Here is a 20,198-nt window from a genome sequence, read left to right as displayed (position 1 = left end):
TGGTAAGACAACCTAATTGCCCAAGAACTGATGATTGGATTGAAAAAATGTGGCACATGTACACTATGTAATAATAATCAGCCATAAGGAACGTTGAAATCCTATCACTTGATACAAAGTGGCTAAACATAGAAGATTTAATGCTAAGTGAAGTAAGCCAGACTATGAAAGACAAACACTGTAAATCCCTGCTCAATATATATATCCAATATCTGCACTCTGTGAAAGAAATTGAAAGATTTGAAAATAGAATAGTGAGGAAGACGAATGTAAATACCAGAAACTATATGGGAGGGGGGTGGATAGTAGATGGTAGGCTCAAGGAAGAAATACCTAAAGATGATAAGAATGTAAAGTTATCTGTTGAAAATAATGTATATGGTAATAGCCTTCATTTGACTGTCAAGTACTGCTTGCATACTTTGAGAAACCATATTATGTTCTATAGAGATGAATAACAATTAAATGCAAATAAGAAGTCATAGAGACCAGCAGATAGTAATGGTTACGGCACCGGACTCCCACATAGTAGTAGTTTGAGTATCAGGCCCAGTGGCTTAAAACTCACACTGGGTGCTTGTGTGTGCATGCCCAAGATCCCAAGAGGAGACTGGAGAAGGGATTGTGGTGTGGCCATCCCCCTCTGGGGATGGGGGTGATTTCTCACTTTCTGTCTTTCTGTCTCTCTCCACTAAGTACACACACCCTATGGTAAAAATCACTCTCAAAAAAAAAAAAAAAAAGGACAGAAATAATAAAAAAATAATAAATTTAAAAGGTAAGTCATAAGTCATTATAAGTCATTATAAATAGAAAAAAAAATTTAGAATAACCAGAAACCACTCTAGATATGTCAAATAGAGGGAATGAAAATAGACAGTTACTCTAGTGCTAAAAGTCTGAACTAAGCAAGATGATGCGATCCTGAAATTAACAAAGGAGGAAAGCCACTACCACCCCAGGGGCTGAAAAGACAAAGGAGAGAGATCTGTTATCACCTGCAGCTTGGGCCTTTGGCAAAACTGGAATGATGCTGCAGGTGCCTTATAGGAGCTGATGGCATCCAGAAAAAGCCACCTGTGGTTGTATGTGTGTGTGAGTGAGTGAGTGAGACAGAGAGAGAGAAACACTAATCTCTTTGCCCTCCATTCTTCTGTCTGAATCTGCCAGTAGGCAAAGAAGTTTAGGAAATTCAGTTTCCTGAGAGAATGGATCTCAGAGTAAACAGGCAGAAGATTGTACCACCCATTAGCAAGTGCGGAGCCAGAGCTTGGCGTACTCCTGAGAGTACGGTTTGGTGTACTCCTGAGAGGTGGAAGCCATATGCAAAGCATCAGCAAAGGCCAAAACGCCAGGACAAGACACAGCACGGAGTGGGCACCGAACTTCAGTCTGTGTTGTTGAAGATTCCAGGGAGTTAGAGGTCAGTAAGGGCTGAAGAGCAGGCAGGCACGTGCCCGACATAGATGGCTCCGGGTGACTTTTGGGGACCTGGCCATCTGCCCCGCAGGCAGTGGGAAGACACTGAGCAGTGTTCAGTAGAGTGGCAGAGCCATCTTTACATTTTAGGTCATGCCGACAGTTGTGTTGACACAGAGAATGATTCTGAGAAAGCAAAAGTTTACTAATTCTTAGGGACCAGCAGGTGACATGGTAGTTAAGACACTGGACACTCCCACATGGCCAATCATGTTCAAGTCCCAGACCTGGTGGCTTGCTTTCTCACTTTCCCTCTCTCTGTCTTTGTGTCTCTCTCCCTGGTTAAATTAAATGAATGAATAAATACAATTAAAATGTACTAATTGCTGTTAATCTTCTCTTTCTCAAATTCATTCAACCAAGAAACAAGGAGAAGCAGCAGTAAGAAAATGGTAAGAAGGATGGGAAGGTAAAAATCTGATCGAAAGGGAGATTGGATGTGCAGGTGAGGGAGAGAAGGCAGGGGTGATCTCTGCATTCCCAGCCTCAGCCGAGCAGAGGACAGTGGTGTTGCCAAGTCAGGTTCAGGCTGAGTTGGGAAGCCTGTGGGATAAGTAGTACTATCCAGGAGCAGAAGGAATCTCCTCACATAGGAGACAGTAGTTAGTGAGAAGAAAAGTAGACCAAGACGTTTGCTCACAGGGAGCAAGAGAAAAAAAAAATTAGGAAGGAGAAAGTGTTAGATGAGTCCAGGTGTGGTTGGCTCAGTGGGGGGAGATGATCTGGTTCTATCAATAGATCATTATCAGAGAAAAAGACAATAGAACTATTAGGTGGTTGGGAAAATCTTGATGTATTGTTCTCTGCAAAAATGCATCATAACTTTCCTGATGTCACAATACTCTGCTGGCTTAAGGCGGATAGAACGGCAGTGGTGTGGTTGAGGGGAGGGAAGATGGGATGGATTGGGGTGGGTTTCGTTTATGGGTGGTGAGATGAGGGTGTGGGGTAAGTGCATACAGCCAGAGGTGAGTGTAGTCATCAGAGGCTAAGGTAAGGCAGAGGCCCAGGGGCTCAGGACTGGAGTTGGGCCTGGAGTGGCTTGGGGGAACTGAGCCCAACTGTCCCCACTTCAAAAAGTTCACGGAAAAAATGAAATTAAATGATGAGTTTAGGAGGTGGAAGATGGCATGGTAGTTAAGATGCTGGCTGACTGTGGTTCGAATCCTGGACCTGGCAGCTTGAAAATCACGCGAGGCACGTGTGTGTTGTGTACCCAAAATCCCCGGAGGAGAATGGAGGAAAAGGGATTGCAGCATGATCATCACCCCTGGGGGGATCATTTCTCACTTTCCCTCTCCTGGCCTGTCTCTTTCGTAGCACATGTGTACCCTGTGGCAAAAAGCTTTTTAAAAAATCAATTAATAAAGTATGAGTTTATTTTGATGCAAAAAATTTTTGAAATTCATGCTTTTTTTAAATGCATTTTCCTTGAACTTTTTGAAGACACTCCCTCATATAAATACAAGTGTACACACACACACACACACACACACACACACACACACCTAGATGTACTTCATTGTTGTTGAAGAACTCTTTACTAGGAAACACAGACACACAGCAGGTGCCGAACCTTCCACAGTTCATACGTGATTTTAACCTGGGTCTTCAGGCTGCGGTGTCTTGGCGTCTTCTTTAACACGCTGTCATTCTGATAGATAGGCCCAGACAGGGTCAGGTACAGAGGCCCTGCTCCTTCCACTTGTTTCCTGGGTCACCAGGCCTTACTACCTCAGAGGTGCGGGGGCCTCTCCCCTGGCTCCGGTGTTTGAGGTAACAAGAGGCTTCCTTCAACATGGAGGAGTCAGCCATCTTCCACAGAGGCTGCTCCCTTCCCTGCCTCCTGGATCTGACATGAGGCGTCCCTGGTTGCCACGAACAAAGCTTTCCTATCTGGGGCTCTTCCTTTCCACACGGAAAGGTACCTCTGGGGACCTCACACGTGCAGACTTTTCGCTCATGGCTTAGTTCTCAGATCCTTTCCTCTTCCTGTGCTACCAGGTTCCTCCCAGTGTTGGAACCCACTCTATCCAGAAGTCACAAATGTCTTCCCATTTGTCCTTGAGGACCTGCTGACCCACTGTTCCTGGAGCCACACCGCCATGCTGGGATTCTGGACTCAGTCACACACCACCTGGAACTAACTGAGCAAGTGACTCAGCCTTATCGAATCGAATAATTCCTCCTGGAGTTGTTGCAAGGATTTCAAGAGATAATGAATGGGAAGGCTCCAGCTCAGTGCCAGGTTTAATCAATCTTTGCTCCCTTCTCCCACCAGAGTGGCCCCGAGCGCTTATCCACATTCCCCAGCACTTAGCAGTCATGTAATTAGCAACATTAGGCTATCTAAAAGGCAATTACCATTTAATTGCTCTGGCCCTAGCTCGCCTGAAGTTCCTCTCCACTCACTTCCAATCTGGGGTTAGGGGGTTTTTAGTACTACCTGGCTGGTCACAAACATCACTGCCTTGGAGAGACAGAAAATAACTTAAGGCAGCCATTTATTGTGGATAAAAGATTTGATAATCCCTTCCATTTTGTTCTATATAGAAAAATGCAAATGTCAGTTTGCTCCTGGCTGTGAACCAACTCATTTCCGGCAGCCCCTTTCTGTTAGTGAATTATCTTGCGCGGTTAGACCAGTGCTGCTTGCGAGCAAGCTAACCTTCCCCAATGCTCCAAACGGATCTTCATTCAAAACTGAGTGCCCTCTTATGCAAACGGATCTTCATTCAAAACTGAGTGCCCCCCAAGGGATTCCGACTTAGAATCAGGTTTCAGGCATCTCTTCTTAGATGACATTTATTTATATTCCAACCTCGGTGTGTAGGAGTAAGTACCTCCCTCAGCCTGCGAAGTTTGTGTAAGTAGTGAGGGCAAGATGCCCCCGTGACAGCAGTGGGCTGTCATCCTCCCTGTTTGAGCCAGCGTCGCCATGGAAAGTAACAGCAGTCTCTAATCAAGAGGAACCCAAGGCACTGGGAGCTTTCCAGTGACTTCTTGACTCTCAGAACACACATGTGCATTTGAGGAACCCTAGATTGCTGTCAGCCACATGGAAAGCATTTACAGCTGGCTCACTTTCTATGTGATTGCGAGTTAAAGTAATTCTAAATAACTTTTCGCAGTTTGCGATTTGGAAAACAGCCTGGGCCGTATACATTTCCCTTAGTTCTTTTGCTGTTAAATCTTATGCCAAGGTAAATGAAACCATAGGAACCTTTGAACTCCTCTGTTCTCAAATGACCTCAGTGAAGCTGGATTGGCAAAGCCCGCGTTTGGTCTTCAAAGGAAGATTTTTTTCATCCCCCTTGAAGAATCCACATCTCAGTTCTCTTCCTTGGCGAGGGATGCAGTGTGGCTCCTGGGCCCGCCTGGCTCTGAGCCATAGAAGTCTCTGAGAAATGGACTCAGGGTGGCTCTCAGGGCCCTGAGGTTGGCATCTGGTTCCGCCGAGGCTCTCTGCACAGTCAGCTCTGCTCCCTTTCAGAAAGAGCTGCGGAAAGCGGGAGGCCTGGGGTTCAGTGTCCCCTCTTCATGGTTCTAGCTAGGAAATGGGGCTTCACTGTAAGCTTCCGTTTCCTTTTCTGTGAACTAGAGATGAAAAATAGTACACCTGGGGGCCAGCAGGTGGCGTGGTGGTTAAGGGCATTGAACTCGCACATGGCTGACCATGTGTCAAGTCTTGGAACTGGCAGCTTGTTTGCTCACTTTCCCTCTCTCTTGTTCTCTCTCGCTCTGTCCCTCTCTGGTCAAATTAAAATAAATTAATTAATAAAATAAAGTTTAAAATAGTCTAAAAGAAAAAGAAAACAACAGAAAAAAGTACTACCCATATAGATCTCTCTCCTGTTTGTACAGTTCTTTCTTGTATTCATGATTACGTAATTTTTTGTAATAAGTTACTAATTCTTTTATTTATTTACTTTATTTTTAATTTTGACCAGAGAGGGCAGAGTGAGAGAGAGAGAGAGAAGATGAGAAAGCAAGCCACTGGGACCAGCAGTTAACATTACAGCTATGTCACTGGACTCCCACCTAGTCGACTGCAGTTCGAGTCCCAGACCTGGTAGCTTAAACTCACACCGGGCGCATGTGCGTGCATACCCAAGATCCCAAGAAGAGAATGGAGGAGCGGAGATTACAGCGTGGCCATCCCCTTGGGGGTGATTTCTCACTCTCTGTCTCTCTGTCTCTCTCTGTCTTTGTGGCGAGCGCACCCTATAGCAAAACAAACAAACAAACAAAAACCTCTCCAAAAAAAAAGAAGAAAGCAAGCCACCAAGTCTGGGACTTGAACCGTTGAACCATGGTCAGCCATGTGGGAGTCTAGTGCCCTCGCCACCACACCACCTGCTGGCCCCCATATTCTTTTTTTTAAGAGAACTTTTTGCTAAAGGACACTCGCCAGAGAGACAGACCCTCTGAAAGTGAGAAATCACTCCCCAGGGAGGATGGTCCAACACAATCCCTTCTCCATTCTCCTGAGACTTTGGGCATGCACACACACGTACTCAGTGTGAATTTCAAGCTGCCAGGTCCTGGATTTGAGCCACAGTTAGCTATATGGGAGTCTAGTGCCTTAACTGCTATGCCACCTGCTGGCCACAGTCAGCATATTTTTAAGATTAGACCACAAGGGACCAGCAGTTAGCGTAATGGCTATGTCGCTGGACTCCCACGTAGTCGACTGTGGTTCGAGTCCCAGACCCGGTGGCTTAAACCCCCCGCCAGGCGCATGTGTGTGCATGCCCAAGATCCCGAGAGGAGAATGGAGGAGAAGGGATTGCAGCATGACCATCCCCCCTGGGGGGTGATTTCTCGCTTTCTGTCTCTCTGTCTCTGTCTGTCTGGCTGGCGAGCCCCTGCGCCCTATAGCAAAAACCTCTCCAAAAAAAAAAAAAAAGATTAGACCACAAGCCTGTAGAAGGCAGGGACAGTGACTTACATGCCTACATGCCGTCCTTAGAGTTTGATCAGGCTGGGCATGTGCTAGGCCCTTGCAGAAGGAGGCAGTGGATGGAGTGCTCTCAGGGAGGTGCCTTCTCCTCATGTCTCATTGTTAGCAAAGGAAAGTCTTATTCATCAGTCAAGGAAATAGTCACCAAAATCTGTTTCTTCCCCTTGTATTCCACTGTGTGTTGTTTCTCCAGCACAGAGAAACAAGGGAACAAGGGCATGCATTTTTGGTACCTTTCCCGTAATGCAAAGGAACATATGACCTGTTGCTAATCCTTTGAAAAAGTGGTGGAGGGACCACCAGTTAGCATAATGGCTGTGTCGCTGAACTCCCACATAGCTGACCACTGTTCGAGTCCTGGACCCGGTGGCTTAAACTCATGCCGGGCACGTGTGCATGCATGCCCAGGATCCTGAGAGGAGAATGGAGGAGAAGGGATTGCGGTGTGGCCATCCGCCCTGGGGCCTGGGGGGTGATTTCTCACTTTCTGTCTCTCTGTCTCTGTCTTTCTGGTGAGCGCACGCGCCCTATAGCAAAAACTTCTTAAAAAAAAAAGTGGTGGAGTTTTTTGGGGGGTTTTTTGGGGGGGGCATGCAGGGGAAGCTAAAATAATTAGGTCTCATATAATACGTGTGAAAAGTCAAGTATTATTTGCTCTAAATTGTTACTCTTTGGGCATATTTGAGAAATAGCATCACACCGACAGTTTCTTCATTCATTATCCCCAAATCACATCTCGGAGCGGACTGTACGTTGCCTGCTGTCAGGGTCTGTCGCTCTGTGAATTTACCACATTTGTGTCTCGGCAGCACTGCGGGAAACTGCCTCTTCTCCATTTCAAGTATGGCACTTTGAATTGGTGCAAAATGCTGGGAGGTCTGTATGATGTGCAGAAGCGAAAGCACCTGTGTTTGTTATGACCCTTGAAAGAGGAGGGGAAGACTAAATGCCGTGCTACAATCTGCATGACCATGCCTTACAAACTCAAGGAAACGCTTCCCAAAAGGAATGTATTATAGGATCTATATGTTAGGTACAAATCGTAGATCACCATGGGGAGCGGGAGTAACGGAAAACGGAAAAGGCAGCCTGACAGCGCGTGAGAGGCCGTAACTAAGAACCACTGATTTTTTCACAGATTTTACTTATTATTATGGTTTTTGCCATAGGATGTGTGCTTGCTAGAGAGAGAGAGAGACAGTGAGAGGGAAAGTGAGAAATCAGCACTGGAGGGTTGACTATGCCACAGTCCCTTCTCCATTCCCTCTTGAGATTTGGGGCATGCATGCGGTATGATTTTCAAGCCTCCAGATCTGGGACTAGAACCGTGTTTGACCATGTGGGAGTCTAGCACCTTAACCGCCATGCTTCCTGCTGGCCCCAAGAACCATGACTCTTAAATCAGTCGTACTTGGCTTTGATTCCTGTCACATTAGTCAGTAGCTTTAGGCAATTCGTTTTACTCTCTGGTCTTCATTTTCCTCATCAGTGAAGTGAGAATCTTAAAGATTAAATCCAATTAAATTTGTAAAGCAAAATACCAATACAGTGTCTGACTCAAGTTGATGCTACATAAATGGTAGCCAGTATTAGCATGACCATTGTTATTTCGGTTTATTATCACGATTGTCGTCACCACCACCATCATGGCGGTCAGAAACGCAGGGTGCCTACTGAGTGACTGTGATTGACGCTGAGATCATGGCTGTCTCTTGGGGAAGAAGATGGCGGTGCAGGGACTCCAGTTGGCCAGCCATCCTCGCTGCTGATTCGGGGTGCAGGAGCTAACAGGAAGTGGCAGCTCCCATCCTCCCTCCTCCCCCCAGGAGTGGTTCAGGGCCGGCTCATGCACCTGCTTAGTTGTCAGAAACCTTACCACACGCGGCACTAGCAGTTTCTCCTACTGTCCCTGGAAGGGCTGCCAGATGCCGAATGGTGACCTGATCTTCACGTCAGTAAAACAGTAGCTGACTGTTGCTTCGAATCTGTATTTTTTGGTCAGGCCAAAGTGGTGTGTGTAAAATAGGTCTCCTCCGCAAAGCCGTGATCTGCGGCATTTCCCAGTTTTCATGATGCCGATATTCCCGCCACGGGCAGCCGTGAGCTCTCACCCCCCAGTCACTGACTGTAGAGTCGGGAAGGGAGGTGTGCCACTGTTCAGGTGTGACCCTGGCTCCCTTCCACTGGCTCAGCTCCAGCACGTTGGACAGTAAAGGGTAGGACATTGACAGGAAAATCTGCAAGCCAGTGCAGTAGAAGGAAAGTGGTAGATTATTCTGGTATACTTGGCAACCAAGATTCATTCAGAAAGTGAGTTAATGCCAGATTACTTGAGTAATCTATTTTATTTTCCTTTCTTTCTTTTTCTTTTTTTTCTTTCTTTTTTTTTTTTTTTTTTTTTTTTTTTTTTTTTAGGATGCTTGACACTTTTTTTGCTATAGGGCTTGTGCACTCGCTGGAGAGACAGAGAGACAGACGGACAGAAAGAAAGAAATCACCCCTCCCCTCCCCTCAGGGCGAATGGCCACACCACAATCCTTTTTCCTCCATTCTCCTCTCAGGATTTTGGGCTCGCACACACGTGCCCAGCATAAGTTTTAAGCTGCTGGGTCTAGGACTTGAACCGCAGTTGACTACATGAGAGTTCAGCGACATAACTGTTATGCCACCCGCTAGTCCCGAGCAGTGTAATTCAGTGCCATCTTTCTGTCCTGGCTGTGTGCTCTCTAGCATACTCAGTGAGAAAACTCTTTTCCTGGCCTCTCGTGCTGCAAGAGGAAAATCACCCTCGTCACTTCCCGTTCCTGGAAAGTCTCTGTAGCCAATAGTTGAGAGAATGGGCCCGGAAATAATGCACGTTTATAAAAGCGAGTTCTTTCTTCTGGACTTCTCCCTTCCCTTTTCCCTCCCTCCTTTCCCTGCTTCTCTCCCCTTTCCATTCTCTACTGCCTTCCCAACTTTCTTCACAAGTGTTTTCTGTCGTCGTCTTTTGCATTCCTAACAACCCCATGAGAGTATTACACTATTAGGAATACATAATAGTATTCCTGCTTTGCCGAAATGGTAAAGAAACTAGAAAGCCTCTGTATTTACACGAATCTGTCATGTTACTACCTTTATTTTATTTTTATATTTATTTATTTATCTATTTACCTGCTTATTTTAATTTGACCAGAGAGGGACAGAGTGAGGCGGGGGGTGGGGACAGGGGGTTGAGAAAGCAAGCTGCCAGGTCTGGGACTCAAACTTCCGTCAGCCATGTGGGAGTTCAGTGCCCTAACCACCTTGCCACCTGCTGGCCCCTATTATCTTCTTTCTTAATTTGCCATTTTTTCCATTTTGAAAGTTTCACTGTTACTCAGATACCCCCAGTTGTTTAATTTTCCTTCCTGTCATAAATTGAATTCTGCCTGCCCGCCCCAGAGTTGTTGAAAATGATTGGGCTGTTGGAAAAGTCATGACGCGTTTTTGTTCTATACATCATGACTTTTCCGACAGCCCAGTGTATCGTTCTCTCTGTAGGAAACTACAGTACAGTACTATAAATACATTTCTGAGAACTTTTAATTAAGTAATGATGCCTAGAATTTCTCATCATCGTTAACCCCTGGAGATGCTAACACGGAACCCTCTTGGGAAGCAGTTCTGTTTTCCGCAGCTCATCACAGGAGCAGCAGATTCTGTTACAGACCCTCTTGGCGCTGTTAGGGTGCTCCCAGCCCAAGGTTTTGTCAACACACTGGATTTAACAAACAACCCAGGTCTTCTTACTAAAGACCTCTTAAAAGTTTTCCAGAAGCCTAATGACTTGAACGGAAGGGAAAAGGGTATCCGAGCTAACTGGTTCGGCGTTCGCCATGAAGCCTTCGGCAGCCCTGCTGGAGGTCGTCGCCTGTGCCATTCTCATCGTGGTGAGCTTTGTGGGAAACACGTGCTTACTTTATTCCACCAGGAAGTGCGCCACGGGGCGTCTGCAGACATCTTTTCTTCTCATTTTCAGTCTTCTGTCTGTCCACCTTCTGAAAAACCTGGTGGTGAATGTCATGAAGATTGTTTATTCTTCTGGCTTCACGTTGGATTCAGCTGGCTGCAAAGTTCTGCACTTCACGGCCGCCCTGACCACTTCTCTGGCCATCTGGTTCATGTTACACTTTGCGCTGCTCTACCACCGGAAGCTGTACCTAGTCGTCTACCCCTTGAGGGAGGCTCCAAACCTGCACCAACAGATGCACTCCTTGAAGGTGGTTTCTGCACTCTGGGGGGCCGGCGTGGCAGTGTATATCCCAGTTTTAATTTATGCTAGAAAACCAGAATACGTGCATGCAGGAAATGAGACAGACCCCTTGTCTCATGCCAGGATTTACATGGATTGCCTAATGGGCTTTGGGAGTAAGCAGGTAGGGTTTTACTATGGGAAGATATTTTTAGTTCTGATTGATGTCCTGCCTTTAGCTGTCTTAGTCTTTGTCTGTCTCTGGATGTTTTTCCTCCTTTCGGAGAGAAAGAAGATGACATACGGTGACATCTGGATTGGAGACGATGATTCAGAAGTCGAAACCCTTCGAGGAGCCAAGTTCAGTATTTTATTAATGCTGCTGATCACTCCACTTTGGATCTCTCACTTCATCTTAGTCTATTTCTTGAATGACTTGGCAAGGCATGCCTTTATCCCAGCTGTGCTCACAGCCCTCTCTTCAGGCTTCTCTGCCCTGAGTCCGTTCCTGCTTATGCTGGTTAATTACAAAATGAAGCTGGTGTCCTTCTGTGGTGCCAGAGTGGAAAAACCCACACCACAGCCTGCGAATGTTATTCTTTCTCCATATGCTTAGGTCGGGAACTCGATTTTAATCATTGGAGAACAGGTCTTGTCTTGGGAGGGTTCAGCTGAAGTTTTCACAGCCCTCATCAACAACGGTTCCTAGAGAAAATGGACTCTTCTCCAAATGGACTCTTGACCATGCGAGATGTTACTGCACATTGGAAGGAATAAAAGTCATCACAATATTTGGTACTTAGGAGAGTACTAAGATTTTTAATGTAGAAATTCCAGAGTAACTCAACAGCGATCGCAGTCTGGAAATGAACTCAACACAAACAATACATTAAGTATTTATGTCTTGCAAGATGCTGTGTTAAAAAACAGCACGTTGTTGACCCTGAGGATAACACTTCCTAGCTGAATTCCTAAAGGTACTCCCGAACTAGCTTATGTTTTGATCATATGTTTTTCTTGAAATGCTTCCACACACATTGAAAGCACATTAGGTAGGTGTGCAGTGTTCCGATTTGCACTTTGAATCATGATGTCTTATCTAAGCTGGAAGCAGATTTTGTTCATTGTCCTTACCCTAAGTGTCTCTAGTAAATCCTAGATAAAAATATTGGATTAAAGAATTAGTACTTGCTAAATCGTCCTCTGTGGTGTGTGTGTGTGTGTGTATAGATGCACAAATGTCTGATTGCTGAAGACATTTAGCCTTCTGTCCCAGCATAATTACCTGAATATATATGAAACTATATTCTTTTCTTCAGAAAGAAAAGGTACTTATAGGGAATTGATATCCTCTTTTGGTTATTAAACTGGTGTATTTCTAAATTAGAAGAAGTTATAAAATCCTCATAATGATTTATTTTAGATTTTAATTCAATAAGAATAAGCACATTAAAAATCTAGTTAAAACTACATGACCAGGCTTTTATTTTGCCAGCCTAGCCATTTAGACTACTCCCATACAATAACTATTTATTTTAAATATCTATGCATACATTTGTGGAAGCATTGCATTTTAAGCAGATTCTTATTATATTCTTGTATTTAAGCTTTTTCCCTTGTATTTGAGACCCAGTATTTCTCATACTGTAATTCTAGTGACTGGCTATCTCTAAATTGAGATTCCTGCTCTTGAAAATTATAAGCTTGGATCTCATTTGCAGCAGAGACCTGGGACATTTTTCATTGCCATGAAATCCTATGGAGAAAGGGACTTTTAAAGTACTATAATTAAGGGCCAAATTCTGTTGGATTGTGTGGGCCAATACCTGTCATTTGTATAGTACAGGGAATTAAAAAAAAAAAAAAAGTAAGCTGTGAAATTTCTGGGTGGTCTTCATGGGAAAGGCTTAGTCAGGTCCACTGAGGCAGTTCCATCAGAAGGGCACCAGGCGGGAATCCTGTGTAACGAGGTTAACATCTGGGGCGATGGGGGATGTGGGGAAGAGGTCATCATCTTTTAATTAAGCCCAGATGTGGCCAGAGTGAGGGATAGCCATTGCTCTTAGGTAGTAGTTCGAGGACCAGCAGAGTCAGCCTCACTTGGGAACTTGTTAGAAATGTGAATTCTTGGGCCCCACCCCAGACCTCTTGAGTTAGAAATCCTGGGGGGAGGGGGGCTTGGACTCAGTAGTCTGTTACAGTAAGCCTTGTGGATCATTCTGATGCGTGCTAAAGTTGGAGAACCACTAGGTTGTTCTGAAGTTTGGTTCTCACAAATGATCAGAACTAAGCCAGGATCACTGACTTAAGATGAAATCTTTGGGCCACAGGTGGCATGGTGGTTGGGATGCTGGACTCCCACATGGCCGACTGCAGTTCACATCCTGGACCTAGGGGCTTGCTTCTCATTTTCCTTCTCTCTCTCTTTTGTGAGTGCATGTGCCCTATAGCAAATAAAAATAAATTAATAAAAATCAATAAAATAAATCATTCTTAAAAATAAACAGGGACCAGCAGATGGCATAATGGCTATGTTGCTGGACTCCCATGTAGTCAACCACAATTCGAGTCCTGGACCCGGCGGCTTAAACTCATGCCAGGCACATGTGCGTGTGTGCCCAAGGTCCTATGAGGAGAATGGAGGAGAAGGGATTGTGGCGTGGCCATCCCCCCTGGGGGGTGATTTCTTGCTTTCTGTCTCTCTGTCTCTCTCTGTCTTTCTGGCAAGCACACGTGCCCTATAGCAAAAACCTCTCCAATTAATCAATCAATCAAATATACAAATAAATAAATGATATAGTCTTCTGGGTGGTGAATCCCACATAGCCAGGAGTGGTTTGAATCCCAGACCTGGTAGCTCAAAAACCACACTGGGCATGTGTGCGCGTGTACCCCAAATCCTGAGAGAATGGGGAAGAAGAGATTACCATCTTCTCTCGGGCATGGGGGAGTGATTTTTCACTTTCTCTCCTCCTCTCTGTCTCTCTCCAGTGAGCACATGCACCTTATAACAAAAGAGAGAGAGAGTCATGACGTCGTCCTCAGTGCCCCCAGCCACGTCGCTGTTGTGTCTGCCTCTCTCTGCAATGGCAGTTAGGGCTGTCATCTGTGTTCCATATATTCTTGGTAAGAATCACCACACAGATACATTGCTGAAATTATGTAATCTTTGCAAAATCAAGAGTTAAGCGTGACCACTTCAGGTGCTCCAAAACTTTGGAACGTGGGTTTGGATGGTTTCCTGTACATAACCGAGTAAGGGATCCAGTTCCCAGACTATTCCATTGTTCCTTTCCAGAAGCCGATGCAAGCCATGGTTGGCTTAAGCCCATGCTCAACTTCCCAGGGCTAGAAATGTTTCCTGTTCTTCCCAGATATTTTATTTTTGTTTGGGCCTCATTAGATCATAGTTTTGTTCTTGTGGAATTGGTAAGTTTTCATCCACAGCAGAGAATAAATCACACACTCGCTGAATGAATAACATTCCTGTTCTGGTTTTTAAGTTATTTTCATTTTAACTCTCTTGACTTCTCTTTTCCTCTCCTTTCCCCCCTCTTTTTCTTTCAAGTCTCTGGTGGGTTCCGAATGGCAAATAAAAGAGAATAAGGGTGGTTTAACAGCGTGTTCTGGTAGAACCCTGAAGAGGGGAAAAGGGGGTCAGGATAGTCCCAAGTTCCTGATTTGGTTTCAGGGATGTTTCTTTGATTTCTTTTCCTTTCTTTTTTGTTTGTTTGTTTGTTTTGTTTTCCATAGGGCATGTGTACTCGCTGGAGAGAGACTATGAAGGAAAAAGAGAGAGAGTGAGAAAGCAAGGAAGTACCTCTCCACGGAGATGGCCAAGATGACCCTGTTGCAATTCCTTGTCCTCCATTCTCCTCTTGGAATTTTGGGCACACATGCATATGCTCCTGGCGTGTTTTTCAAGCCACTGAGTTCAGGACTTGAACAACATAGTCAGCCATGTGGGATCCAGCCGCCTTTACCACCACACCGCCTAGCTGACCTTCAGGAATGTTTCTTTATGCCATCTCAGTGCACAGAATCTCAGTGGACCCTCTATTCTTCCTTCCAAATGCAGGGTTCTGACCTTCCTCTCTTAGGGGGTCCCTCCACCTGTCTTTGTGAACCACTTCTCACTGGGGTAGTTGGGATCTCTAGAAGCAGACCCTTTGGAGTGTCATTATTAACATCTTTGCTTAGACTGGTATTCCTGGAACTTCCTTCAAGATCTACCCTTGAAGTCAAATACTCCTTTTACCTGTTGGACCTTTAAGTTCAGAGAGAGAGAGAGAGAGAGAGAGAGGTGTTAGGTATCTCCTTAGCTGTGCTACATAAATAGAGTTCCCCCACCATTGGCTGCTCTGGTTCCTGACTCTATCTCGGTACATTGGGTTTACTGTGGCCTTCTTAAGAAGTTGCGTCTAGAACCAAACACAATATATATTTTCTTTTATGTATATATGTGTGTGTATTTTTATTTTATGTACCCTTTTTTCTTACACAGCTGCCGTGAGCCTAAATTCTTTCCTTCTTTGAAAAATCATTTTAAACATTAAACCCATTTTAACTCTCTCTCTCTCTCTCACACACACAAATACAGATTAAAAAGTATATATATTTGGTTGTCTGAAAAGTCATGATGTATTTTTTTTCTTTTCTTTTCTTTTTTTTTTTGGAGAAGTTTTTGCTATAGGGTGTGTGCGCTCGCCAGAAAGACAGAGAGAGACAGAGAGACAGAAATCGAGAAATCACCCCCCAGGCGGGAAGGCCATGCTGCAATCCCTTCTCTTCTATTCTCCTCTCAGGATCTTGGGCACGCATGCACACACACCCGGTGTGAGTTTAAGCCACCAGGTCTGGTACTTGAACTGCGGTCGACTACATGGGAGTTCAGCAACATAGCCATTACGCTAATAGCTGGTCCCAAAGTCATGCAATGTATTTTTGCATAGAAAAATACATTGACTTTTCCAGTGACCCAATAAAATATATCTGTCTCCCTTGGGCCTACAAATTAAAGTCTTTTCAAGTTCTAACATTTTAGTCCAAGTTGGTTCATTCTCAGTATTTGGATTTCAGAAAGCATGAAATAGTCCCCCAAATCATTTGCAAGAATTTTAAACTATCAATTAGGGCTGAAAGCTTTAAGAAAGACCAACTCTACAGGAATTTATCAGAGCAATCCTGATCTCTAGCATAAAGTTTTCAACTACGAGAGCATCTTGCTTCCCTGTTTAATAGGGCATAAGGACGTATGGTCGTAATCCAATTTTCTTTGAACTATTACACCAACAGGCTTTGGAATAGAATGTTTTATAGACCAGTTCAGGGATACTTGTGGGTAAAGTATGTTAAGTATACAAAGATGTATACATTTTTCTTTAGAGGTGATGTCATAGGGGCTAGTAGGTGGCATGGTGGCTGGGGCACTGAACTCTCACATGGCTGACCACAGTTTGAGTCTGAGACCTAGTGGCTTCTAGGTCTCACTTTCCCTCTCTCTCTCTGGTGAGTGCATGTGCCTTACAGCGAATTAAAAAATAATAATAGTAACTAAAATTAAATTATATATATATATATGATGATGATGCTCACGTCTGCCATTTCTGTTTAGAAGAGTAACTCGTTCAGCGTTGTGGTTCATGAACATCACCACAATGCACTCCGGAGTAACTATGTCTATGAAATTCTGTCCCAGGCTGTTCAAAGGCCTACCCATATTTCAGAGCTGTCCAGAGGAAATCAGAAGCAGAAAGCAATTCGTGTGAGCTGGCTTTGCCTCTACTTGGTGGTATATAACTGGCCAGAGTACTTCTGAGTTTTGCCAGCTGTAAAATAGGGAGACTATGCAACTCACATATCACAGTGCACACCCTCTGCTTCCCCAAAGAGCTATAAAAAAGTCAGATAAAAAATATTGAAGGTGCTTTCAAAGAATGAAGTGCTTGTCACAGATGCAGTGTTCCTTTACCATCAGTTTTGGCAAGTTAAAATAAGAGAGGAGGGGCCGGCAGGTGGTGTGGTGGTTAAGGGCCCTGGACTCCCACATGGCCAACCATAGTTCGAGTCCCGGATCTGGCAGCTTGCTTGCTTTCTCACTTTCTCTCTCTCTCTCTCTCTCTCTCTCTCTCTCTGTCTCTTTCCAATCAAATTAAAGTAAATCAATAAATAAAGATTTTTAAAAGGAAAAATAAGAGAGGAAAGTACTAGACTTGAAGTCAGAAGCCGTGTTTTCCTGTGACACAACCATAGGAGCTCTGTGGACCTTGGTTCCTTAGGGCCTTGCTGAGCCAGTGTGAGAGGGTGTAAGTTGTAACACTCAGTCGTAGCTCCTGGGACAGAGTTTTCCTCACAGATTTTTCTCAGAACAGCTAGGAGGACATGTACGATCCCCTTTCCAGGAGCTGGAGCAGGCTCAGAATATTACATTGAAGTCTCTTGTTTAATTTCAGGCATTTACTTGTATTTTTCCAAACATGCCAGAAAATTTGATAGTCCAAGAAGATATGCTTTGTCTATGCTATGCCTTTGGAAATACTCTCTTCACCATCCCTGTTTATCTCCCTGCTTGGACTCTCACCCTTCAAGATCAGTTTTTTTAAAAGAATTATTTTATTGGGACTAGCAGTTAGTGTAATGACTATGTCGCTGAACTTCCATGTAGCTGACCGTGGTTCGAGTGCCAGACCTAGTGGCTTAAACTTACGCCAGGCGCATGTGCGTGTGTGCCCAAGATCCCGAGAGGAGAATGGAGGAGAAGGGATTGCGGCATGGCCATCTCTCCTGGGGAATGATTTCTCGCTTTCTATCTCTCTGTCTCTCTCTGTCTTTCTGGCAAGTGCACACGCTCTATAGCAAAAAAACTCTCAAAAAATTATTTAATTGGGAACCAGCAGTTAGCGTAATGGCTATGTCGCTGGACTCCCACGTAGTCGACTGCGGTTCGTGTCCCGGACCTGGTGGCTTAAAACTCATGCCAGGCACTTGTGCGTGCATGCCCAAGATCCCGAGAGGAGAATGGAGGAGAAGGGATTGCGGCGTGACCAATACCCCTGGGGGGTGATTTCTCGCTTTCTGTCTCTATGTCTCTCTCTGTCTGTCTGGTGAGCGCACGCGCCCTACAGTGAAAATCTCCAAAAAAAAATTATTTAATTTAATTTATTTATTATTATCATTTTAATATGACCAGAGAGAGACAGAGAAAGAGAGAAAGTGAGAAAGCAAGCTGCCAGGTCCAGGATTTGAACCACAGTCAGCCATGTGGCAATCCAGTGCCTTAACTACCATGCCACCTGCCAGCCCCAAGACCTGTTCTTAGAAACAAAAATACAGCAATTGGTACTTAAACAATTTATATGTTTCTGGAAATTCTGCTTCTGAATTCTTACCTGCAGGCCTTTGCCACACCGCAACCTCTCCTGAAACACTTCCTTCTGCCCCGTAACCCCCTCACCATTCCTTCCTCATCCTTCAGCTTTTAGTCTAGGTTGGCCCTCACCTACCCAGGCAGGCTGCCCTCCTCTTCAAGGTCTAGGTTAGTGTCTCAGGGGTCTGTGTTTTTATTTGTTCTAGCAAATACCATGTCACACTGTAATGGCCCGTTTTCTTGTTCGTCTCTGCCCTGACATGGAGCGCGGTGCAGAGTCTACGCGGTGAGCACGCCGGAGTAGTCCATAACAGAGGACTGGGTAACGTGTACCGGGCTTGGGCTTCCCCACCCCCCCTTTCTTTTTCATGTGTACTTCTTGGCTTTCCTTCAGTTGCCTCCTTCCAGTAGAAATGTCTTGCCTCTATCATTTTTCAGCTTCAAGACTAGGCATTTAGCGACTGCCATGCTTCTGGCCTCTGTTGAATCGGAGTGAAAGAAACTGAATCCAGCATTTGGAATGAGTTGCTTCCTTGCCAGGCAAGCTACTGAGCCAGCTGGGGACAACATTTCCACCCAAGCCTTCCAGTACTTCGCTTGTGATTTTTTTTTTTTTTTCTTTTGGAGTTCTCCTAGATCGAAGAAATTAAGCCCAGTGTCTATGTGCAGGCTTTCAAATTGAAAATTGATCCCAGTACAAATATGGCAGGGGTGGGTGTGGGGATGGGAGTGTGTATACATGCATGCGTGTGTGTGGGTATGCACATGTGTGTGTTTAAGGGTGCGGGCGTGTGGCTGTGTTTTCCCAAGGGTTGACGGCTTAAAGAGCAAAGAACTGGATTGTAATGCACATCGGTTTAAGTTACCTCGTCAGCGAAGGCACCCCACTGCTTTACCTTGACAAGCCCAAGTTTGCCTACCAGGACACAATGTGCCCTGGTAAGTGGAGCAGCCATGCCTTTGGCAGGAAAGAAATCTGTGTAACACGAGCCCTCAGAATGAGTCCACGCTGACTCCTTGTAAAACGGAGTGAGGCAATACATTTTAAAAAGAATTTCAATAGAGCAATTTATGTGATCTGTTACTGGAGTCGCAAATCAATGAGTCTTTTATGAGCCAAGCTCACCAGCATCTGCACATTAAAATGAGTGTAGTTTCTCAAAGAAACGTTGTTGGCCATTCCAAACGTTTTCCAGTGGTGCTGCCGTTCCCCAAACAGATTTTTGGAAGTCTTCACTTGGAATTATTTTCAGAGTCAGTTTTCAGGTCTCAAGAAAGAAAATTAAACTTGTCGCCTGAAAGCCATCCCACTAGGGTGGGGGAGGCTGTGTCTTAAGTGGCTTGTCTGCTCTGCAGTCCTGCTTGAGTCTTTACTCTTGGTTCTTTCCCAAATCGAATCTTCCCTTGAAGGAAGTGGTGGGGCTGTCATTGAGGCCACTCTTGCGAAGGGACATGGCGCTGATAGACACTCCGTGGGCAGGAGCACCTCACACTGTCGCTGACGGGCACGGAGGGACTTGCGCTTTTGGCACAGAGCTCTGTGTGAGCGGGAGGTCTAGACATGTATTCCTGACTCCTTATTTGACTGTCATCTCCTCCAGCCAGCCATCAGTTTGGAGTGAGAGGGAGATTTCTCCCAAGGCCTTTGGCACATCCAGAGAAGAGGGCGAAGGTGTCACCAGCAGCTTCTGCACAGAATACAGGTCCCAGCCACCTGGCCCTGTGTCCCCATGTTCTTTTTCCTTTATCCCTCCCTACCGCTTTTCCTACTCAAATTCAGGTGATCTAACAATTAGGAAATATTTCCTTGACCTTTCTGTGTACTCCCACCACCTATCCTCCTCACCCCACCCCTCCCCACTTCCAATAAATAAATACATAAATAAACAAAGAATACATGCCTGAGGGAGTGACAGATTTAAAATGGTCAACACCGTGAAGAGAAACTAACAGCGCAGGTGAGCCGGAAATGGAATGAATTCAGCCAGCCAACAGTACTTCAGATGGCCGGGCCTTCACAGAGGTGTGTGGAGGGGAGGACTGCAGCACCAAGAGGCCCTCACGAGACCTCGGCGAGGTTGGATGAGTGACTGCAGCTTGCAGAGGCAGGGCTGTGGGCTGGGGTGTGGTGCACTTTTGCAGATGAGACATCCTGCGATTGCAAAGGGCCCAGGGCC

At 45.2% G+C, this 20,198-nt stretch overlaps 2 protein-coding genes across 2 annotated transcripts in view; both read left to right on the top strand.

Moving 5' to 3' along the window:
* The window catches only part of SNCAIP (synuclein alpha interacting protein), a 145,614-nt gene that overhangs the window by 35,973 nt on the left and 89,443 nt on the right, over nucleotides 1-20,198 (top strand). The window lies entirely within an intron of this gene.
* On the top strand, nucleotides 10,300-11,271 carry LOC114005888 (uncharacterized). The gene has a single exon (XM_027767853.1). The coding sequence runs from the start codon at nucleotides 10,300-10,302 to the stop codon at nucleotides 11,269-11,271; it is 972 nt and encodes a 323-aa protein (XP_027623654.1).

The sequence above is a fragment of the Tupaia chinensis genome, unplaced genomic scaffold, assembly GCF_000334495.1.
Source record: "Tupaia chinensis unplaced genomic scaffold, TupChi_1.0 Scaffold144806_1, whole genome shotgun sequence".
NCBI lineage: Eukaryota > Metazoa > Chordata > Mammalia > Scandentia > Tupaiidae > Tupaia > Tupaia belangeri.
The sequence above is the reverse complement of the archived record's forward strand: the minus strand, read 5'-3'. Positions and strand labels throughout refer to the sequence as shown.

Excerpts from the sequence above, each read along its gene's own strand:
- LOC114005888 (XM_027767853.1), top strand. The coding sequence starts at position 10,300 with ATGAAGCCTTCGGCAGCCCTGCTGGAGGTCGTCGCCTGTGCCATTCTC.